The sequence below is a fragment of the Hippocampus bargibanti genome, linkage group LG15 (assembly GCF_051943395.1).
Source record: "Hippocampus bargibanti isolate YZ-2025 linkage group LG15, ASM5194339v1, whole genome shotgun sequence".
NCBI lineage: Eukaryota > Metazoa > Chordata > Actinopteri > Syngnathiformes > Syngnathidae > Hippocampus > Hippocampus bargibanti.
Genome location: NC_142748.1, coordinates 10964832 through 10987391, shown reverse-complemented (window position 1 = coordinate 10987391; position 22560 = coordinate 10964832). Strand labels below are relative to the sequence as shown.

Below are 22560 nucleotides of genomic sequence, written 5' to 3'. Positions count from 1 at the left end.
AAATATGGTTTTACAACACTGCTCTTTTAACTATTATAGTTATTTGTAAGAAACCGTTAATATTTCTATTTCTTAAACACATTTCGAGCCTGAAGAGGTTTTATTTTTTGTTTCTGCAGCACAGTATTGCATTGCAAAATAACAGTAAAAACAATAAGTAATAATAATAAACTAAAGCTGACTACTTGGCGGATTTCACCTCTCGCGGGCTATTTTTGGAACGTATCTCCCGCGATAAACGAGGGTTCACTGTACTGTAATTCAAAGTCTCCTTTTTGGTTTCACTTGAGGAGTTGAATCAAAACTTGTGGGGGGGGGGGGGGGTCGTGTTCATCATAAAACGCTCAGATTTCAGTGCAGACTGAACCCCCCCCCCCCCCCCCACCACCAAAAAAAAAAAAAAAAAAACCACGGAATCTTTACCGAGTACCGATTTTAATCCCTTTCTCAGGGCGACGTGACGTGCCTCCCATTGGCTGAAGTATCGGGATTTTGCAAGGGGGGGGGGGGGGGGGGGGGGGGGGGTAAAGCGGCAACCGGGTCCGCCGGGCGCAGGTCTCGTCACTTTGGTGCGAGGAAGAGGAGGAGCGCGGGCGGGGCCGGTCGGAGGGTTCGCGCGCACCAATGGCCGTGGAGGCTGCAGCGACGCCGTCAGAGCCGAGCGCTCAAGCGCCGCAGGTGACGACGGAAGACTCGACGCGTCGTCGGCGGCGCCAGCGAGCCGCAGCCGCAGCCGCGTGAAGGCCGCGTGAAGGCGGAAGAAAAACGGGCGCCGAGACGCATGGAGCGAGGCGAAAGCCGCGCGTAAATTTCCTCGTCGCGCGCATTTTGAGCCCGAGAGCGGAAGGAAGCGTCAGGCCGAGGATGACCCCCGACGGCGACGGCGACGGCGGCGGCTCGTCCGGGCCGGGCGCCGCCGCGCGGGAGCCGCGGAGGCGGCGGCGCGTCATCATGGTGATCGTGTGCGTGGCGCTGCTGCTGGACAACATGCTGTACATGGTGATCGTGCCCGTCGTCCCGGACTACCTGGCCGACCTGGAGATCGCGCGCAACGCCACGGCGGGCGGCGGCGGCGGCGGCGACCCGGACGTCCAGATCGGCGTGCTGTTCGCCTCCAAGGCCATCGTGCAGCTGCTGGTCAACCCGCTGAGCGGCACGTTCATCGACCGCGTGGGCTACGACGTCCCGCTGCTGATCGGCCTGGGCGTCATGTTCCTGTCCACGTGCATCTTCGCCTTCGGCGAGAACTACGCCACCCTGTTCGCCGCGCGCAGCCTGCAGGGCCTCGGCTCGGCCTTCGCCGACACGTCCGGCCTGGCCATGATCGCCGACGCGTACGCGGAGGAGGCGGAGCGCGGCCGGGCGCTGGGCGTCGCGCTGGCCTTCATCTCCTTCGGCAGCCTGGTGGCGCCGCCCTTCGGAGGCCTCCTCTACGAGTTCGCCGGCAAGCGGGTTCCCTTCCTGGCGCTGGCGCTGCTGTGCCTGGCGGACGGCGCGCTGGCGCTGGGCGCCCTGCGGCCCCTGTCGGCCGCCCCCGCGGGGCGCCCGGGCGGGCCGCCCGGCGCGCCCGTCCACCGCCTGGTGGCCGACCCCTACATCGCGGTGGCGGCGGGCGCGCTGACGGTGTGCAACGTGCCGCTGGCCTTCCTGGAGCCCACCGTGGCGCGCTGGACGGAGAGCACCATGCGCTCGGCGCGCTGGCAGACGGGCCTGGCCTGGCTGCCGGCCTTCTTCCCGCACGTGCTGGGCGTCTACGTCACCGTGCGCGCGGCGGCGCGGCGCCCCGACCTGCGCTGGCTCTACGGCGCCCTGGGCATGGCGATCGTCGGCGCCAGCTCGTGCGCGGTGCCCGCCTGCCGCACTTTGGCGCAGCTGGCGGCGCCGCTGTGCGGCATCTGCTTCGGCGTGGCGCTGGTGGACACGGCGCTGCTGCCCGCGCTGGCCTTCCTGGTGGACGCGCGCCACGCCAGCGTGTACGGCGGCGTGTACGCGCTGGCCGACATCGCCTACTCGCTGGCCTACGCGCTGGGCCCGCTGGCGGCCGGCCGTTTGGTGCGCGCCCTGGGCTTCGCGCGGCTCAACTTGGCCGTGGGGCTCCTCAACGCGCTGTACGCGCCCGCGCTGCTGCTGCTGCGCGGCGTCTGCCGGCCGAGGCCGTCCCCGTCCGAGACGGACGCCCTGCTGGACGAGCCCCCGCGGGGGCTCCGCGACGCCGTCCGCCTGGAGGAGAGGCGCCGGAAGCGGAAAGGGGAGGGCGGACCGCCGGGCGGAGGCTCGGACGGAGACTCGGACGCCTTCCGGGCGCCGCGCTCGCGGTCCGGCGAGACGTCGGGGGCCGACTTCGCTTGATGGGATTCGCCCGCCCGCCCGCCCGCCCGACCCCCCCTCCGTGCCACCTGTCCGGTGCCCCCAACCACCACCACCACCACCACAAAGAAAAAAAAAAAAAACACCCGATCACCCAATCGCAATTGTATGTTCATCATCCTTGTCACTTTGATTCTTGTGTGTGTGTGTGTGTGGGGGGGGGGGGGGGGGGGGGGGAGATTACTGCACCAAATATTGTATCATAACACATACGAGCACAACAACAAAAAATATGTTTGTGTTTTTCCTCCAAATTTGAGGACTTTGTTGCTCGGCCACATCTCATTTTTTGTCTTGTTGGGAAATGTCATGTATCGGCACAACATTTGTACAAAATAAAGTAAGACGACGCGTCACGTGCAAAACAAAAGGATACAAACACACACACAAAAAAGCTCAAGTGTGTGTGTGTGTGTGTGTCTCTGTGCAGAGAAAAGAAACATGAAAAGTCCACGTGCGTGTTTGTTTGTTTGTTTGTTGTGGCTTGAATAAATCTGTTTGGATCTGTGAGATCGGCTGTAGCGTTTTTTTTATTATTATCATCATATCCATTCATCATCTTTGATTGACGCAACCCTTTTTTCTTGTACTTTTCTTCACCCGTGACGTCGATGACACCGATAGATATTCCTTCTTCATGGGCGCTCGTCCATTTTAAATGAGGCGGAGGCGTGCGCAGCGTTTGCATTTGTACTCAGGGACTATTTAGTTGCTAGATATAAAAATATATAATTATTATTTTTTTTTTTAAATCCTATTTTTGAGTTTTTTAATCATAATTATGATTTTTTTCTTTCTTGCGTGGCACCTGAACCTCACATTTATACGAGAATGTACCAGTCGGATGTTGGGAGAGGGATGATGATGATGATGATCCGCCTGGCAAAAGGATTTGAAGGGGAGGAGTTTGACGGAGGGCGGAGAGAAGCGAGAGAGGCGGAGTCCTTCTGCACACCTTCCTCGGGCATCTTTGCCCACGTGGAGCCTCACAAAGTCGTCGCCGTGCCAACGCGGATGCGGAGGGAGAAGCCGAGGAACCCAGAGGAACCCTGCTCCCGTTCCCCCAAGCGAGCGACTGGTCTGGATTTGGGATACGGACAGACGGACGGACGGACGGCGCCACGGATGGCTGATCTGGCTTCCCTCAACAGGTAGGCCGTCTTCTCGAGAAATAATGGCCGCCTTAACCCCGCCGGCCTTAGTACTATTTTGATGTTGTTCCCCCCCAATGACAATTCTTTGGCTAACGACGGAATTTGCATTGGCTCTTGTGACGCACCAACACCCGTAGATTTCCCTCCCACACTCTCAAGGAAACAAAATGGATGGCGGATGCCAATCATTTCCTTTTCAAGCGCATTTATTTGGCCTGATAAACGACGAGGAAGTTGACATGGCGCATCAGAGAAAATCAACAACAACAACAACAAAAAAGCCTGGAAAAGTCAAATCAGAGATGATGATGATGATGATGATGATGATGATGATGATGATGATGATGATGATGACGAGCGCGCGCAGTCGCTACCCGAATCAAGATGGAAGCAAAGGTTCTCACCATCTTCCTTTTTTGCCTTTCGACGCCGCAAGCGGCCTCCACGTTGACCCCAACTGCTCCAGAGGCTTCGAGATGTCTCGTTTGGAGAGCGACGACGGCGCGGCGGCGGCCAGGCAGGTACGCTCACCGTTGACGTTGGCCCAAAACGGTTAGCGGTCGTTCGCTAAACCTGCAACGGACAATTGAAAATCAATTGTGCCCGTGTCAAACAAGACGGTGGCGAACTTTGTTAACTTGACCGGCTGGTCGCCCACGGCAACCGCACGCAAACATCCGACAGACCCTTTGCCCCCTTTTTCCTCAGGCCCTCCCCAAGGTGCCCGTGCCGCCGCTGAAGCAAACGTTGGACACTTACCTCAAGTGCGTCCGCCACCTGGTGAAGGCCGAGCAGTTCCGGCAGACGCGGGCCGCGGCGGAGAAGTTCGGAGCGCCCGGCGGCGTCGGCCACGTTCTGCAGGAGAAGCTCCTGGAGAGGAGCCGCCGGATGGAAAATTGGGTACGCTGACCGCCTGCTCGCAAACCTTTGCGATGGCCGCACGCTTGACGACCTCTTGACCCTGAAAATACAAGAAAGAGATCAGAAAAATCAAAAAATCAATGATCGAGATTGACTGTCATGATAGCCATTTTTGACACTATCAATAAGTTGAACGCACCCCCTCCCCCGCCCGGCGACCCAAAATGAGTGCTCCGCATCATGAGACAAGTCAGTAGGATTGATTTGTCGCTGCCGCCTCCATATCTCTGAAGAGAGTCGCCACATCCATCATGGCGGCGCCTACGCCGGCCTTAGCGTCCCGCGCTCTTCTCCTCGTGAGTTTTGGACTCTTCCACTCGGAACGTAATCCCTCAAGTCCCGTCCCGCCATCCCGCAGGTGTACGACTACTGGCTGGAGGACATGTACCTGAGCAACAGGTCGCCCCTGCCGGTCAACTCCAGTCCGGCCATGGTGTTTCCCAAGCAGACGTTTCGGGATCACGGGGACGCTTTGAGGTAGGCGACGGACGCTTGCCGCAACATCCAAAGAAAACAAAGCGTCCGGATCACTGCCGGAGACGCCGGTTTCATTGAGGGCTGGGGGCTCATTTGCGGCAAGGTGATCACCGGCGCTTTCATTTCAGGTACGCGGCGCGCCTGCTTGGGGGCGTGTTGGACTACAAGGCCCTCATCCATACGTGAGTCCTCGTCCATTTTTGCCCATTAGAATGTTTCATTCCCTTCAAATATGATACCGAGAGCGCACAATAAATGAACAAAGAACTACTTTTCAAAGAGGAAGTCAAGAATAAAGACTTTACAGGTGACACTTTGAAATTTTGGTTGGGACTTTGGCAAGCTTTATTGTATTTGGCTTGATTCGCTACGACGGGCCGAATAAAATGACGTGGCGGGCCGTATTTGGCCCCCGGGCCTCCACTTGGACACCAGAGGGGAAAGACGGCGTCTCTTTCTCCCCGCGTCAGGGGGGCGATGCCGGCGGAGTTGGCCCGAGGCCGGCTGGCCGGGACCCCCCTGTGCATGGAGCAGTACCGGCGCCTCTTCACCTCGTACCGCCACCCGGGCCCGAAAACGGACACGCTGGAGGTCGGCGCGGCGTCCGAGCACATCATCGTGGCGTGCAAGAACCAGGTCGGGGAAAAGGACGTTTGAAGACGTTGGCGTTTCCGTTTTCATGCCGTCCAATTTGATTTGGGCTGTTCGTGTTTCGTTGGGCAGTTTTTCGCGCTGGACGTGGTGGGCGACGGGAAGCCGCTGAGCGAGGCGGACATCTTGTCCCAACTGGAGAAAATTGTGTCCATGGCGGGCGACCCCCACCAGGGCTTTCCCCCTTTGGGGTCGCTGACATCCGACGGACGAAGCGAATGGGCGCGAGCGCGGGACCTTCTGGCAAAAGGTGCCCGTCGCTCGCTCGCTCGCTCGCTCGTTCGTCGCCGCCCACGTTGAGACGCGCCGTCTCTCCTCCAGAGCGAATCAACGCCGAGTCGCTGGCCCTGATCCAAAGCTGCCTGTGCGTCCTGTGCCTGGACGAGGCCGACGCCTCGGACGGCGCCGCCGAACGGGCCCTGCGGATGCTGCACGGCGGCGGTGCGGAAAAGAACGGCGCCAACCGCTGGTACGACAAGTCCATGCAGGTCGGTGCCGCCGCGTCGCCGTCCGCCGTTTGGCGGCTAGGCTCAAGGCCGCCGCCCGCTTTGCAGCTGGTGGTGGGGAATGGACGGCGTTTGCGGCGCCGTGTGCGAGCATTCCGCCTTGGAGGGTGTCGTCCTGGTGCGATGCTGCGAGCACTTGGCCAAACGCACGTAAGGGGGAAGAAACGCCGCCACGCCGTCGACGCCGGAAGGACAAACGGACATTGCTACTCTCTCGTCGGCAGAGCCGCGAGCGGCGCCGGGACGGTCGGCGGCCCGAAGCTCGCCGACCCTAGAAGACTCGTATGGGAATGTGACGCCCAAATCCGAGGACTGGTCGCAGCGGCCGCAGAGCGAATGGAGAGGTAGCTAACGTCTCGGTGCTGCTCGGATTGGGCACTCCGTTTGTCCGTTTGTCCGTCCATCCGTCCGTCTTCTGCCCGCAGGCTAGTGAAGAATCTGGACGTGGCCGTTTTCACCTTCCGAGCGTATGGAAAAGATTGGATCAAGAAGCAACAAATGAGCCCCGACGCATTTGTGCAAGTGGCCCTGCAGCTGGCATTTTTCAAGTAAGGACCCCCCCCCCCCACCCCAAATCCCACCTCGGGGAATTTTCCGTCGCCATGACGACGGCGTCTTGCGATCAGGTGCAACGGGAAGCTGGTTTCCACCTACGAGAGCGCCTCCATCAGGCGTTTCCGCCACGGCCGGGTGGACAACATTCGCTCCGCCACCTCGGAAGCTTTGGCATTCGTCAAGTCCATGACGGAGCAGAGGACCACTTGCGCCGTGAGCATTCCCCCCCCCCCCCTTGCCTCTTTTCACAGCCAATTAAGCGACCGGAAGGGACTGGTCTCCATTTTGCCATCTCGTCGCAGGAAAGTGAAAAAATGAAGCGACTGAGGAAGGCCATCGCGGCCCAGACCGATTACACGATCGCGGTAAGTGAGACCGAGAGCGGTCGCTCCGTTCGGAATTCCGACGCCAGGAAAAAGAAATCCCAATGTTTGCTTCAGGCCATTTCGGGAATGGCGATCGACAACCACCTCCTGGGACTTCTGAAGAGCGCCGAGGAACTCAAGATGGAGCGTCCGGAGATCTTTTGCGACCAAACGTACCTGGACGGCAACCGATTCGTCCTGTCCACCAGTCAGGTCGAGTCCGAGAAACCAGCCCCGACGATACCAAAGCACTTCGCTCACCCGTCGCTCCGTCCGTCCGTCCGCCTTCCGCCTTTAGGTCCCGACGGCGACGGAAATGTTCTGCTGCTACGGTCCGGTGGTCCCCGACGGCTACGGCGCCTGCTACAACCCGCAGGCGGATCACATGGTCTTCTGCGTGTCCACGTTCCGGGAGGGCACGCGTTGCGGCTCGGCGGTTTTCGTCCAAGCGCTGGACGAGGCCCTGCTGGAAATCGGTGACCTGTGCCGCGCTTCCGCCGCCAAGATGGCCGACGGCGGCCTTCCGAGCCTGTTCAAAAACACCTAAAACAAAAAAGACAATTTAGCAGACTTGTCGTGGTGGATCTTTGTTGTCTTAACGTTACGTCAGAAAATGTGACTATTTTAGTGCTACGAGGAATACAATACAATACAATACAGTGCATCTGAAATATACAATGAGCTGCGTTTTCTTGTTGTGACTGGCCAAAAAGTCTTTCCGATGCGATTGATTGAACAACTGCCATCATGACCAAGCAGAACAGGGCCAACCGGCTGAAGTTTGAGGTTGACTTCCTTTTTCATCACCAACAAACAGTCGATTGAACGCCGCCGGTGTCGTCCGGTACGCGTGTCACGTTAGCGAAGGCGCCTGAGGTGGAAAAACGTTGGCGTGCCTTTTGAGTTTATCGACGGAAGTCCCCGAAAAGTCGACGCTAACAATCGATCAATGGCGGATGGCCGCCCGGAGACCCTGGACGTCAAAGGCCTTGACCGCTATTGACTGAAAACACTGAGGGGACCTGTTTGCGTCCAGGGAGCAAAAAAAAAAACGCTCAATGAGGTTGCGGAAAAGGAAAAAGGGGCGGGGCAAAATGAGTGGCGGCTGTCCGTCAGAAGCAGGTCAAGTGAAATTGTCCAAAGATGGCTCCTAACAAGCCACAAAAGCATCAACCAGATCAAACTTGACATTTTGCCAAGCCTCCTCGTCTTGGTTCTCCAATTTTGACATTTAGGAGGGAATTCTAAGCCATTGTCACAATCATTCAATTAAGTCCGCATCCAGCGAATATTATTATTAGACGACGCACTGGTTTCACTCACAAAGGAATTCCGATAATGGCCGCGCTGGCATTTATCCAGCGGAGGGGCGGCGGTGGTGGGGGGGATTCGCTGGGGGAAGAATCTGCATTTCCAAACGTAATTGGGCAAGAAGCAAAGCCCCATTCAAGGATGGAGGGAATGGTCGCCCGGTTCGCATGGTCTCCGTCCGTCCTTCCATTTTGACAGAGAAAAACCTGCTTGAGAACATCCGCCAGGGAAGATGAAGGCCACTTGAAACTCTCGGCAGCTGTTCCCATTTGTTCTAATGAGGCTCCGGATGACAACGCGACTCCATTTCATCTCAACGTGGACGCACAACCTCCCCGAATGCGTGCTGATACTTTTTGCGCCTCCAAACAACAACCCATCATCGATGTAAGAGGAGCAAGCGCTACTGTAAATGTGGCCAATGATTCATTCTGGAATCGTGGGATCAATAACCAATTTTAAGATGGCCGAGGATCCAGATAGCAGGGCCCGAATTTTGATGATTTATGGCCCCGGCGGCACGTCGCATGCTCATTTTTGGAAATGTAATTTATTGGTCCGTCACCTCAGATGTACAAAGCTATCTATTAGCTACCAAGCTAGCTAGCTATTTAGCTGTCTATCTATTAGTTATATAGCTATCTTTCTATCTATTTGAGTTACTACGGGTGCGAGTGGCTGCCGCTGCCCATCCACAGAAAAACTTTATCCTGTGACTGTAAAGTGACCTTGAGAGTTTTGAAAGGCGCTTAGAAATGAAATGGATTATTATTATTATTAGAAACAAGTTAGTGACTCAAAAGTGAGGATGGGAAGGGAAAATTCCAACAGGACGAGGGGGGGGGCGGGGGGGGACGCTCATCGGAGGTCCGATGTGACAATGTCAACGCGAGAGTCGATGATCCGCAAAAGGGGTCGAGCGCCAACGTTCTCATCGGATCAGCGTTAAGGCGCATGAAGAAAAAAATAATCATAGTCAGTGTTTGTCACCCGAATGCGATGTGACAGTTGTGATGAAAAAAAAAAGTTTGTCGGGAGCGCCATGCTCAACTCACAGAGTCCAAGTTGCGTATTTTGGCGTCATGACGGCGAAAAGGGGGGAAATTTTTGGGGGGGGGGGGGGGGGGCGACGTGGCGCTCCAACGGGAAAGATGTGATGAGACAAATTAGGAAGGTAATGAAGCAGGAAGCCAAAATGGCATCCGTGGCGGGCTCGGCCCAGGTGCCGACTGCCGCTTTATGTTTATTTACTTCCAGTGGGGGGAGGGGGGGTGGCACATAGCAAGCCAGCCATGCCCAAAGTACTTTGGGCGGTGACGGAAAGCAGCGGCGGATGCTAAATCTTGGCGTTATGGCGAGATGCCGCTTGGGCTTTTTACGGCCGCCCGGGTAATTGAACAGCTGCCGTGTCCAAGCCGCTTCCCCAACCAAATGATGGGCCAGGCCTCTTTAGCCCCCCCACCACCACCACCTCTCTCTCTTCATTTGTCAACCAGAAAAGACGGCGCTTTTCAAGGAAACGCGTGTCCCTGGCGTAAATAAGGCCGCCGTCCAATGAGATGGTATTTTAGCGCAGACAGCTGCGATGCGCTTGCTTTGCCATTTACACAAACAAGGACAAGACGACAAACGGCATTTTGTCGGCCGCCGGATAGACCGGATGCTTCTCCCCTGCAACTAATATATCCACCTGGGTGTGCCCCCCCTTCCCGTCTCAGCACAATGGGGGACAGAGCTTTCAGCTGCTCACTTCCTCCCAACATTCATAACATGGATTCTCTTCCCACGTTCAAAGCCACCGATTTAAAATGGCATTTATCTCTCCTTTCTATTTATAATTGTATTCCATTTGTGATTGTATTTTATTAATTAGAGTAGCTATGCTTGTCTGTGACTGTAAAGTGTCCTTGAGAGCTTTGAAAGGCGCTTAAAATAAAATCTATTATTATTATAATATGCCTGCATAGCTAGCTATTAGCTATCCGTTAGTTATCTGGTTGTCTGGCTAGCTAGCTATTTATTAGCTATCTATCAGTCAGCTTTTTATCAATTTGAGTGAACGCCGGCGTGTGTGTGGCTGCCACTGCTCACCCACAGAAAAAACGGATCCTGTGACTGTAAAGTGACCTTGAGAGTTTTAGAAATGAAATGAATGATTATAAGTGCCCCCCGACCCCGTCAAAAATGGCGTCTTTGCTTTCCAGCAGGTACGATAATCAAACGCTTTTTGCTGCGAGGGGCAAGAGCTTCCTATTTACGTGTTGGGAAACGTGTTTTTTTTTTTTTGGGGGGGGGGGCTGCGGTTGGGGGTCCGTCACCCTCAGACAGTGACAGCTCCATAACAAGCTCGGTGCAAAGTTGAGCCTGGAGCTCCACCCTGACGTTTGGACAGCTCTCCGCTGGGCCTGAGCAAAGCAGGAGGGGGAGGGGGGGGGGGGTCGATCTTTATTTTTCCAATGAAATCAGAGTTGACGAGGTTTTATTTTTTTTTTTTTTACCCTCAGTTGGAGAACCTGGCCATGTGTCGGCGCTAATCACCTTGCGATGTTGCGCCCAAAGGCTGTAAAATAAGCGGCAAACATCTGCCCGGAAGCGCCCCCCCCCCCCTCGACATCTGCTCCGACGCCGCGTGTCAAACGTCACGCCGCCATCGCCGATTCCTCAAATATTTAAAAGCTGCGTTACCAGAAAACTTTGAAGCCGGTGCCAAGGAGCGGCATCCATTTTTTCCCCTGTTTTTCGCAATGGCGGCGCGGACAGCGAGCAGATGGTGTTATCGACGGCGAGCAACACGTGTGCAATTAAGACGCCCAAGGAGGGGCCTTCCGTTCAAAAACAGGTCACGTTAGCCGAATGCTAATGTGGGCTACGAGGAAATCAAGACGGATGCTAATAATCGCTTAAAAAGGACTAAACGTAATCATGGAGAACCGTTGGGGCTCCATCTTTGGCTCCGGCCGGGCGAGTCAGCGTCCATTTCCGACGCCACGATGACTAATGGCGGGAAGAAAAACAACTTCCTTCACTCAATCCTTGACCCTACAGAGGGAGACGACATTTGCTTTGGGTAAAAGCCACGGCGAGCGCATCAAAATGGATTTTGCCCCTTCGGATCAATTGCCGTCGACGCAACCAACAAAAAAAAATGGCCGTCACTGATAAATAATGAATGGCCAGTGCGGAGGATTTATAGCAAGTACCCCCCGTTTAATACCGAAGCGTGATTTGGACTGCAGGGCATTCATGCCTCACTCGGCAAAAAGGCCGCGGGGGGTTGGAGACGCAATTAGCATCAAACGCTCGGCGAGCGCCAAAGAAGTGGACGAGCGTTTGGGGTTCGGTCGGACACGCTCGCAACATTTTTGCGTTGTCACGCCGCCGTGACAACGCAAAAAGTTCAACCGAGAGAAAGAAAGAAAGAAAGAAAAGGAATCGCGCCTGCGCCCGCGATAGCGGACCATAATGCTAACAAGTTCCAATCAAGCCATTCTGATTGGCTAAAAGCCCGCAGATGTTCTTTTTTTCGATGTCAAGGAACTCGCTAAATAATTTGTAAACGCTATTTTCATCTTCCAGGCCAAAACACGTAAACGAGAGCTTATCAATATTCATCCCCGGACGCCTTTCATCTGCGGCCAGGAGCTTCTTGGCTACAGGCGGACTTGACGCTAAGCATTTTTTTTCTTCTTCTTAAATGGGAGTCGGGGGGGTTGAAAGGAGTGTAATTCATTCGAGGAAGGCCTTCATATTCATAAAGTTGGCGTATCGGAGGTGACCTCAAAAAGAATTGATTGATCAACGCGTCACGGATGGGATGCTAGCTCGCTCGCTATAAGCAACGCGGCGTGGCGGCGCGCGCGCGCATAACCCAATAAAGATGGAAAACGGCAAATGTGACGAGGAAACGCCGGCTCAAAGTTGGTCCAAAATGGTGCGCGCCAGAGCGACAAAGGTCAAAGGCTCGGCGCGGGCAGATCAATGCCACCGCCGGCGACTTTTGAACTCAACGGGCTACAAAGAAACAGATGCCACCCACCCGGCCCCCTCCCGACGAGAGCCCACGCCGGCTGAAAACTAACCTGAACGCACGACACTTGCATCTGTGATTCATCAGCGCCCCCCCGGGGGTTTGGGGTGGGGGGTTTCGCTTGGGTTTCCTCCTCCCTCGCCTGCCAAAAGAACAACAGTCAACCGCAAGCGCCAACGCGTCAACTTACGACATTTGACGTCCGCGCTGACCGGGCGTGAATCTCCATCAGCCGTCGCCAACGCCACTTCCTGTTCCGCTGGCACAAAAACGGGAAAAGCGGCTCGATGGGAGGCGTGGAAGTGTGGCCGCTCGGCGCTTACCTTTGAGCGTCTCCAGCGCCGTCCGCTCTTCTCTTAACGAGGTGTCATGTACCGCTTTAAAAAAAAAAGAGAGAAAAAGGGGGGGGGTGTGACCTTATTAAAAGGATAAATGTCGAGGAAGAAGCTCACGGAGGCGACCTGTCATTTATTAATGAAACGCGTCAGCGGCGGAAATGGAAGATGGCTCCCGGATTTGCCGACAATCTTCAAAGTGCACAAATACTTTTCTCCGCTTTTTTTTGTTCTTTTTCCGCCAGCGATGGCTTCCCAATGATTGTTCAGGTTGGCCTCCAACAGGCTTCGATGGTGCAGGTGCAATGAGAAAAATCGAAATGGTGGCAGACATTTTGAAAAAATCACTCATTGGGCCAAGTGGGATTAGTTTGGAAGATGGGGGGGCACCGGCGGGCGTCACTGGGCGGGCGAGGAGGAGCCCACCCGTCGGTAGATGAACGCGTAGAGGCTGACGTCGGGGCGGCGATGGCCGGGGCCCTCGCAAATGTCGCTGTGGTACTGCATCATCAAATGGTACACCTCGCCTGCCATGGAAACAAACAAACAAGTGAAAAGGACGTGCGAGTGAAATGAGTCCAAACAAGTGAAAAGTTGCGCTTGGCCCTGACCGACGGAAAGGCGCCTCCGCGTGAGGAAGGAGTGCATGCGGTGGACATCTGTCATGAGGCACTTGTCGCCGAAGGTGAAGTAAGCCAGGTCGCGTCCCGCCTCGGCAGCTGCCAGCATCTGCAGCAGCGCTGCAGCGGGGACAAAAACAAGGTTGGCTCAAAACTTCAGTTGAGTGGCAAAAATGAACACTATGTAGCAACTAATTGACTTTGACTCCTTGAGATGATGACGCAAAATGTGTCCAGTGCAGTCCAGTCCAGTGCCAGGGTTTTTGTCATTGTCACTCAAATTGCAGGATCCACAGAAGATTGACTTTTAGGACAATATAACCATTCAATGCAGTGTTAGAAACTGTAGACTCTCTTCTTTCATCAAAAAAAAAAAAAGTTAATTCCTAAGTTATATGGTTCGGGAGTTATCTGAGCTTGAAATGGGGACGGCTGTAAAAAATACAATGCAATACATTGATTTTTATAGCGCTTTAACAACAGCCGAAGCTGGAACAAAGTGCCAACATGGACAAAAAGGCAAATTCTGCCCCCTCGTGGAAGGGAAAAAAAATTGCCAGAGGTCTGACCAGTGCTTTATCACCACCCAAGCAAGAAAAAAAGGGAATGGCACTCCCACGTCAAACTTTTCAAGACCCAAATAAATTCAGGAATGGCAGCGAATGAGTTAAAAGGCAAAAGGGAGATTAAGAGGGGGGTGACAGCCAAGTCGTTAGCGACGATGCTAACTCCTCCTTATTTATTCTTCTCATCAGCCAAGCCGTCAAATTGCAGACGCAAATGAGACCTTGTTAAAGGAATAGCGCCACTCGCTGACAATGTCGGTTGGAGGCCCCCCCCCGCCCCCCATTAAATAAAAAATAAAAAAACTCCATGTGAAGTGTTCCCCCCCCCCCCCCCCAATTATCATCCAATTAGTAGGACGGACAGGAAGGCGCCACGGCAATTGGCAAGATTTCTGCAGCAGGTGTAGGACAAAGCGTACCGCGGCTGCGGCGGCGCGTCATTAACAAAGAGCGCGGAGCCTCCGCTCTCCGCCTGGAGAGATTGATGGACTGGCGCCGGCGATCAATTTCACTCTTAATGAAGCGTATTAGCTCCGCCACTTGATCAATCGCGGCGAGGCGACAAAAGAAGTCACAAGTAAATCAACGTTCTTCCCCGAAGACAAACGAGCGCGTCCCCGTTTTGACATTTACGGACGCCCGCGTCCAAGTCGGCGCTTGCCTTTGAGTCGAGCGTCGCCGCCAAAGACGCCGCAGCCCCAGTTGCCCGTGGCCACCGCCGAAAGGTGCTCGCTGGGTTCGCCCGGACGCTCAAAGCCGCAGTAGGCCTGCAATGGACACGCACAAAAACAAAAAAAAGGGGCGCGGGGTGTATTCAAAGACATGAATAAAATCAGACATTTTGCCATCTTAATAATACATTTCATTTCCAAGCACCTTTCAAAACTCTCAAGGTCACTTTACAGTCACAGGATCAGTTTTTCCGCGGGTGCGTTCACTCAACCCAGAAGTAACTCAAATAGATAGAAAGCTAGCTAGCTAATAGGTAGTTAATAGATAGGATGCGCCAAACCGGGATAGATGGAGGGAAAAGCCGAAAGGAAAAGAAGAAGAAGCTACCTAGATAGCTAGTTAGCTAATTGATAGATAGCTACTAGCTCGCTAGCTAGTTAGTAGAAGAGCAGCAGCAGTTTGAAATGGAAAGGGTGGCTTGGATCCCCAAAGTAGCAAAGAAAAAGCACCTTACCTTATTGAGCTCCCGCTCAATTGCCTCCGGATGAAACTGTTCCAGGTAGTTCCTGAACGGCAGAGCGTCGATAGCCACGATCTCCGTGCACCTCCTTTGCCACTCGTCTCTGGAAGAAAATACGGTTGAGGGAGGCAAAGAAAATGCGGGCAAAGAAGAAATGAAATTCAAGTCATGAATGTATGCAAGATGGAGACGACCATCTTTGCTTCACGGCTCTTTATTTACGTCTGTGTATATTGTCATTTTGGAATTGTGGGAAAATGGCCTCCTAAGCAAAAACTAAAAAATACCTGGGTGTGGTGTCTTGATGGCCGCCACCGAATTTGTACGTCTGAGCGTAACCCGTGTATTTACTGAACTGCTGTGTACCTGCAAAGCAAAGGCAGACGGGCAAAAATGTGTCCATTCTAGTGCCAGGGTTTTTGTCATTGTCACTCAAATTACAGCAGCCACAGAATATTCCGTTTTAGGACGACATAAACATTCAATTCAGCGTAAAAAAACTGAGATTTTCTTCTTTCATCAGAAAAAAAAGAGTTAATTCCTAAGGGATGTGGGTCTGGAGTTATCTGAGCTCGAAATGGGGGCGGCTGTCCAAAATACAATACATTGATTTTTAACAACAGCCGAAGCTGTAACAAAGCGCTAACATGGAAAAGGGGGAAATGCCGCCCCCGCGTGGAAGGGGAAAAACACCGCTAGAGGTCTGACCAGCGCTTTATCGGCACCCCATGCAAGAAAAACCAAAATGTGGGAACGGTGCTCAGCGTCATGCTTTTCCATTCCTGAATCAATTCTGGAATGGCAACGAATGAGTTAAAACAAAGGCGACTTGAGTCAACAAACGGAAGCGTGATGCGAAGCGAAGGGCTAACTTGTCATTAGCGCTCATTAGGACGCCGGCCGTCGAGAGCGCTCGCCGAGACGATAACGCCAGTGATTAGCGGCGGGGGCTTCATCCGCCGGGTGGGAGGAGGGAAGGGGGTGCGGGGGCAATCTCTCCCGCGCAAAGCCCGAGGGACACATCTAGCCCGCTACGCTAGCGTGCGCTGCAAAATGACACGCCAAGTGGCGTTGAAAGATTCAAGGAGGTGGATGGCAAGTTGAATCTCGGATTAATTGCCGCCCCCCACACGCCCAGAAAAAAAGCCAGAAAGCTTTCCTTGACAACACACTGAAAAGAGGCAACAAAAATCTCGCCAAGGGGTCGTTCGTCCGTGGGGGGCCGCCACTCAACCCCCAAGGACGTTTGGGCGGGAAAGATGCGGCGCCGCAATCAGGCGGGCTCCGTCCCCGCCCCGCCAATCAGCCCACAATCAAGAGGAGGCGAAAACAGGTGGATGGGGTCAACACGGGCCCCGCCCCCAAAGAAAAATAATCTTCTGTAGTTTTTGGGGGTGGAAATCAAGGTTCTAGTGGAGGACTCACCGGTGACCGTCAGACACTCGTGGTGATCCAGCGCTTCGGTAAAGAGGCGGGACACGATGAGCTCGGGGTTGATGAGGAAACGGATCTCCTCTTGAACCAGGCCCGAAGCCGTGACTCCGCCCCCCACAAATTGATTGGCAAAATCCACCTGAAATTCAAAAAAGGACACATTTTCGTGGAGCCGTTGACGTGGATCTTTTGTCACATTTTAAGGAGGAGCAGCAACGCCACCAAAAAAGTCCATTTTGACAGCCTGTCAGGCTCACAGGAAGGCGACCCCTCCCCCCTCCCCCTTCCCCGGCGGCCATCAATCCAGGCGACGGCGTCCCCGCGGGGGACCGGTCGCCAGCGCTCGTCAGCTGTCAGCCGGCGGCGACCCGAGGCAAACAAAAGGCGGAGCGGGACAACCTGACAAGAGAGCTGGACGCTCCAAAACCCTGACCTCACCACACCCCCACGCGCCCATTTGGCTGCCGTAAACATTTTCTGGCTTGAGTGAAGGCCTAGCTAGCTATCTGTTAGCTATCTACTAGCTAGCTTGCTTTCTAGCTGAGTTACTTAGCTATCTATTAGCTAGCTAGTTTTCTATCTGAATTACTTCCAGGGTGAGTGAAGGCCTAGCTGGCTATTTATTAGCTAGCTAGCTTTCTATCTGAGTTACTTAGCTATCTATTAGCTAGATAGCTTTCTATCTGAATTACTTCCAGGTTGAGTCAAGGCCTAGCTAGCTACCTGTTAGCTATATATTAGCGAGCTAGCTTTCTATCAGAGTTACTTAGCTAGCTTTTGATCTGAATTACTTCCGAGTTGAGTCAAGGCCTAGCTAGCTATCTGTTAGCTATATATTAGCGAGCTAGCTTTCTATCAGAGTTACTTAGCTTACTTGTTGTCAAGCGAAGGCCTCCATCTTACCTGCAGCATCCCATAACCTTGGTCCTCGATGGTCCCTTGGGACGTAATGTGCAGCTTGGTGAGCAGGGTCTCCGAGCTAAAAGGGACAGGAAAAAAAGTGTCAAGAAAAAAAAAAAAAAAACAAGGAAATCAATGATCCCAAATCAATGAAAGCCCACCTTTCCCAATCGGGAAAATGCTCCAGGATTTTCCGCGTAAACGTGAGCAGACCGCCGGGCCCTGAAAGGGATCCAAACAGAGTCAATGTGTTTGCTTTTGGCGCAAAAGAAGAAAGAAAACTTACGATGCTCGGTGACACTTTGGAAGTAGCACAGAAGAGTTTTAAGCTTCTCGATCTTCCTGGACGAGGAGCCTTCGAACAGCCTGGGGGGCAAAACAAAGACCTTTGATTTGAAGGTACGCTGATACCTCAGCTTAACAACTCCCAAAAAGTGTGAAAGGCAAAAAAGTTTGTCTTCCAAACATTTATTTCCCATAAGAAACCATTCATATGAGAATAATCCGTTCCCAATTCGCCATAAAACGTAAATTTCATCAACCAAGACTACGTGTTTGCAAATGTAATGTTTGTGAGCTAAAGCTAAGCTATCGCTGTATTAATGCAAATGAACAGCGTCAAACTTTGCAAATCCCGTTATTATGACCATGTGATATTTTGTCAATGTTTGTGACGTTGCAACTCGAGTGTTCGGCCGCGTCCACGCGAGTTCAGTCGTGCTTCAGTGCTTGACATGAATCAGTCAAGCGCGAATGATGCGAGATCTCCTTCCTCCGTGGCGGCCACAATGGAATCGCTTGGGGGCTCAGCGCCACTTTCGTAGCACTCTTGCGCGCATACACACGGGCGCACGCACACAAAAAGCAATTTTTCCCCGCAGGGGGCGGCCATTAAAACGTCATCCCGCCTGGCTTTGAAAGCGCGCGGTCAAGCCCGCTTTCCTGACAACTGGTGCACGCAACGCCGCCAGTGACAAAGTTCTGCGCTTTATAGACGCCATGGCACAACTTTTTTGACGGGGGTGGGGATGAAATGACAAAAGCTCGATGCTCTGAAAGCCCTGAAAAGGGCTTTCAGAGCATGCTGCTCTGAAAGGGGGGGGGGGGGGGGGGGGGGGGGGGGGGAATCTAATTCATCGGAATTGCATTTTGCCTTCCCACCGCAGGCCCGGAACAACAACTGGGCGTCGTGCCGCCTGGAGGGGAACGTGGCCAACGTGCCGTTGAGCGCTAGCTTTTAAGTGGTGGTGGTGGTGGTGGTGGGGGGGGGGCTTGGAAAACTTGCACCGCATGGGAGGTCAAGGTGCGTCGCTTCACTTGAGTGAACATCAAAAAAGGAACAAGATGGCCGAAGGTTACCGAAAGAAGTTGATGTCCGGGTAGTTGGCGTACTCGCTGCGCCGGGAGTTGCGGCGCGGGAAGGCGCAAAAGAAGGCGTTGGCCAGCAAGCAGGCCGCCTGCTCCTGCGACATGCTGATGGAGTGGCCGCAGCCCCTCTTGAGGAGCGGGATGGGCTGCAAAACAAAGACAAGGTCAACGGCGGCCATTTTCTGCCAAATGAGACCTTGAAGGACGGCGCGCTCGTTTGGCGCCACTTGAATCACGCTCAGAAGGCCTTTTTCAAACAATTCAAGCGCCGTTTGTTTTCCTCAAATAGGTCAACAAGGTGGCCCCGAAAATAAGAGGAGGAAGCCATTTTGGGCGGTCGGTTACCTTGGTGCACAGCTCCGACGCCCTCAACGCTAATTGCACCAGTTTTGGTAGCAGGGAGCCAAACAGATGCTCGGCGGCGGCGGGCTCCAGCACCTGACGGCAGACAAAAAAGAAACACACGAGATGTATTTTACCACTCAAGGCGAGTGTGTGTGTGTGTGGGGGGGGGGGGGGGGGGTTTAAAATGGCTGTTTGCGCTCTCTTGCGTAATGAACCGCTCGACGTGATGAATGAGTGGCGCCAAACGGCGGTACGAGGGCCAGGTTCTTTGAAAGCGGCGCCTCACCGCGCACTGAATGGGCCGAAGGAACGGCACGGGCCCCCCCGTACATCACAACAAAGTGACAAGCTCGTCGAGGGGGGGGGCGCCCTCTGTCTCTATTCCCCGCAGGTTGAGGCAGTAAAACAATCCGCTTGGCTGCCTCGGCTCGTAAATACGACCCAGAAAAACTGTCCGTCAACAGCTTTTGTTATGCGCGCGCAGGGGATGAATATGCAAGCCAGGCGGCGGGCCCGTCACTCAACGCCATCCGCGTCCACTCGCCTCTGACACGCAAACGTGCGCCGTTTCGCCGTCCACGTCAAAAAAAAAAAAAAAAAAAAAAAAAAAAAGCCCTCCAAATTCCAGTGAACACCATTAAACTGTGGAGGCAAAGTCAATGCTATTGATGTAGATTGAAAAATTCGGGCAACCCCCCCCCCCCCCCGCAACCCAATCTAACGTGATTTACAACATGTACGTGACGCGTGATTGATTCAACACTCAAAAAGGGGGCGGAGTAAAGCGTTTCTTAATGTCAGCCATTTTCCTTGGTGACAACTTAGCAAACGTGACCTTTTGGGCAAGAGATGAAATGACTATTTCACACCCCCACTTTGCCTATGAAGGCAACATTCTTCTTGTGCAAAAATCCATTAGCGCTTTTTTTTCCCTCCCCCTCCCGCGATTGACAGCAGCACGTTTTTTTTTTAATGCATGTGATGTATTTTTGATATTAAAGCAGGCGCCCTGTGAGTGAAGCGAGTGATGGGATATTTGCACCGCCTTGTTCTTGATAACGTGGGGGCAAATTTGACAGGGGGGGGGGGGCACGGACCACCCATCTGTTAACCCTTAATGCTCAACTATCTTGTTTACCTGAGTGCAGTACAAATGTAATGCGGTGAAGTCCCATTTCTTGGCAGTAGAAGCGCAGTATTTCAAAATGGCGGTCTGTAACACGGAGAAAAAGGACAAATAAATACAATTAGAAGCAGCCAACAAATGCACATTTATTTCATCGTTTTGGGCAGAGTTGTGCTGCCACCCACAGGTATCATTTTGTAATAACAGCAGCAACAAAAGCAACCCGCCTTCAGTTCAGGACTGCTTCCAATTGTTCTCCTCAAAGTCTGCTTAATCAGCTCCCAGCGACTCTTATTCTGGAGTTGTCCAGTTTCCTGTGGACATTATAGTTTGGTTACGGGCATCCGCTACCGCGGCATTGTATGTGTACAGTGATACCTCAGCTCACAAACTTAATTGGTCCCCAGAAAGTGTGTGTAAGGCGAAAAGTTAATCTGCCAAACATTTACTTCCCATAAGAAACCATGAAAATGAGAATAATCCGTTCCCAGGTCCCCATAAAACATAATTTTCTACTAAATAAGACTTTGAACGACACAAAATATACCTTATTTTATGTATAATAAATGTGCTACTGTATTGTAATTAAAGAAATAAACTGTACCGTATAATAAAGTCGTTTTATTGACCTTTGTGATGGTCATTGCTCTACCGTAATTTTCGTCAGCCAAGACTATATGCTGGCGAATTTAATGTTTGTAGGGCGAAAAGTTTGTGAGCTGAAGCGTCACTGTAATGGATGTTCGGGGGGGATTGTTGGGACGTTACCTCATCTTGTACAGGAAATAGATTTTTGCTGGAACAGGGCATTTTGACATGAACGTCATCCCAGGTGTCAACAAATGTGGCGGGATACGGGACGGTTGATGGTTGACCAACCAGGTCTGTCTGTCAGCAGGAGCGGAAAGAAACATGTAGGGGAAAAGATGTCAACAACTCATCACATTTTTATGGAAAATGCTGCGAGACGGGAGAATGTCACGCTTCAAGGGTGTGATGAAAAGTAGGTCCTCCTACCCTGATCATCACAGTGTGGACGCCGGGAACGTTCTCGAGCGGAGGAAGCGGTCTGCCACATTGAGGCATCCGTCGGAGCTCCCCAACCGGCGTCCCGAGCCACGTGACTTCGGGTTCCTCATCCGTGTCTTCGTCGTACTCGTCGTACTGGTCTCGCCTCGGGCCTGCCGAGGAAGCTCCTGGAAAGAAGTCTGTGATTTTGGCTTTGAGAAAGCACGCTGAGCTGGTGGAGCCCGACGCCATTTCTTGCCCCTCAGAACTTCCGGCGTGGAGCATGTGTTGCCTTTCCGAATGGACAAGGCCGCTGCCGTCCAGGTCTTGTGTGTCTTCATCAGAGTCCGAGATAAAATTGGGAAAGCCTCCCGGGGGGCTTGGAGAGTCATCTTCAACCGTCGCTTCAGAACGCTTCGTATTTGGGCTGGGCTGCAATAACCATCTATCCAGAGTGCTTCGGGACAGATGGTGCCGTCTGGAGCCGCCGATCCTGCCATGAGAAGCTTTCTTCCTGACGCCTCGCAAACCGTCTTTGGCAGTCTTTGTCCGAGAATTCATCTTTTCTCAATCTAATGTCCCATGATTGTTGTTGTTAGGAACGCGTACGGTTGAGTCTGTGTCAGAGAAATAGACGTTTTAGTTGACATGCAAACGAGCTTAGTCTTTGAAACTGGACTCGTTGACTTGAAGGTTAAAGTCCGTCATTCTGTCAAATGAGCACAGTCGGCAAACACGTCGCCAGCTCACGAAATACGACATACTTTAAAGTGTACTCACAATGACACTTCAAGACGGTCAGGTGCTTCGCTTCCGGTCAAGTGAACCGTTCACGAAAAGCGTTTTAGTGACCCGAACTCGTCCGGAAATGGTTCGCCGCATTGCTCGGCTCCTCGGACATTTAGTTGACTTTGTCTACGAAATTTTACAACGACATTGTTCGGCTTGAATAACGAGGAAGACCGAGTTAGCAGTTTGTTTCGAGGTGACGGGCGAATAGAGCGCGCGAGTTATTATCGCGGCTAGCTTGACAACTAAAGTCACATAGTGAACACCCCGTTTGGAAAAGACAAACTCGACCGGAGGCTTTTAGCTCAGACGAGAAAAAAATGAAGTTATAACGCCAAAACAACCGGGCCATGCTACGTAATTCAACATTTTGCGAAACGTCGCAGCGGTCACACGTCATTTCCGCTTCTGTCAATTCCCGCGTCCCCCGCGAGATGTCGCGCGACTTCATTCGACGTGCTACGGCCCGAATGCCCTAACATTGTTTGTGTTTATAAATGTTGTCTTTTTGCCAGTGCTAAATCTACTCAATTACAATTTATA

At 53.1% G+C, this 22560-nt stretch overlaps 3 protein-coding genes across 6 annotated transcripts; 2 read left to right on the top strand and 1 right to left on the bottom strand.

Annotated features, from left to right (window-relative positions):
- The first annotated feature begins 551 nt into the window (after positions 1-551).
- slc18a3b (solute carrier family 18 member 3b) lies at positions 552-2870 on the top strand. The gene has a single exon (XM_089015440.1). The coding sequence runs from the start codon at positions 865-867 to the stop codon at positions 2347-2349; it is 1485 nt and encodes a 494-aa protein (XP_088871566.1). The 5' UTR covers positions 552-864; the 3' UTR covers positions 2350-2870.
- Positions 2871-3173: 303 nt separating this feature from the next.
- Positions 3174-7543, top strand: LOC148887855 (choline O-acetyltransferase-like). The gene is made up of 14 exons (XM_089016214.1): positions 3174-3518; positions 3958-4042; positions 4230-4421; positions 4801-4919; positions 5048-5101; positions 5390-5555; positions 5643-5820; positions 5892-6058; positions 6125-6420; positions 6502-6624; positions 6703-6844; positions 6934-6996; positions 7072-7209; positions 7295-7543. The coding sequence occupies exons 1-14, from the start codon at positions 3199-3201 to the stop codon at positions 7541-7543; spliced, it is 2292 nt and encodes a 763-aa protein (XP_088872340.1). The 5' UTR covers positions 3174-3198.
- Positions 7400-22428, bottom strand: LOC148887854 (poly(ADP-ribose) glycohydrolase). 4 transcript variants are annotated; one of them, XR_016117472.1, is made up of 20 exons: positions 22009-22427; positions 21238-21845; positions 20989-21108; positions 20448-20534; positions 20233-20307; positions 19095-19187; positions 18741-18895; positions 17668-17747; positions 17543-17603; positions 17385-17460; positions 16473-16620; positions 15335-15413; positions 15042-15150; positions 14517-14622; positions 13281-13409; positions 13096-13196; positions 12658-12711; positions 12547-12593; positions 12387-12476; positions 7400-7539 (listed from the first exon to the last, which is right to left on the bottom strand). XR_016117472.1 is itself a non-coding variant. In XM_089015261.1 (17 exons), exons 2-17 carry the CDS (start codon positions 21787-21789, stop codon positions 12806-12808), a joined length of 2121 nt encoding a protein of 706 aa, XP_088871387.1. In that variant the 5' UTR covers positions 21790-21845; positions 22009-22428; the 3' UTR covers positions 12719-12805. The 4 variants fall into 4 exon arrangements, 2 of the variants coding, with proteins under 2 accessions (XP_088871387.1, XP_088871388.1); XR_016117471.1 differs by having other exon boundaries at positions 12547-12711; XM_089015261.1 differs by lacking the exons at positions 7400-7539; positions 12387-12476; positions 12547-12593; positions 12658-12711 and adding an exon at positions 12719-12955 and having other exon boundaries at positions 22009-22428.
- Positions 22429-22560: the final 132 nt, after the last annotated feature.

Excerpts from the sequence above, each read along its gene's own strand:
- LOC148887855 (XM_089016214.1), top strand. The coding sequence starts at position 3,199 with ATGTACCAGTCGGATGTTGGGAGAGGGATGATGATGATGATGATCCGC. Across the intron at positions 4,422-4,800 it reads GCCGCCGGATGGAAAATTGG|GTGTACGACTACTGGCTGGA; the intron begins GTACGCTGACCG and ends GCCATCCCGCAG. Across the intron at positions 6,997-7,071 it reads AGACCGATTACACGATCGCG|GCCATTTCGGGAATGGCGAT; the intron begins GTAAGTGAGACC and ends TGTTTGCTTCAG.
- slc18a3b (XM_089015440.1), top strand. The coding sequence starts at position 865 with ATGACCCCCGACGGCGACGGCGACGGCGGCGGCTCGTCCGGGCCGGGC.
- LOC148887854 (XM_089015261.1), bottom strand. The coding sequence starts at position 21,789 with ATGAATTCTCGGACAAAGACTGCCAAAGACGGTTTGCGAGGCGTCAGG. Across the intron at positions 14,623-15,041 it reads TTGAGCGGGAGCTCAATAAG|GCCTACTGCGGCTTTGAGCG; the intron begins GTAAGGTGCTTT and ends TGTCCATTGCAG. Across the intron at positions 12,956-13,095 it reads ACGCGTTCATCTACCGACGG|CCTGTTGGAGGCCAACCTGA; the intron begins GTGGGCTCCTCC and ends GCACCATCGAAG.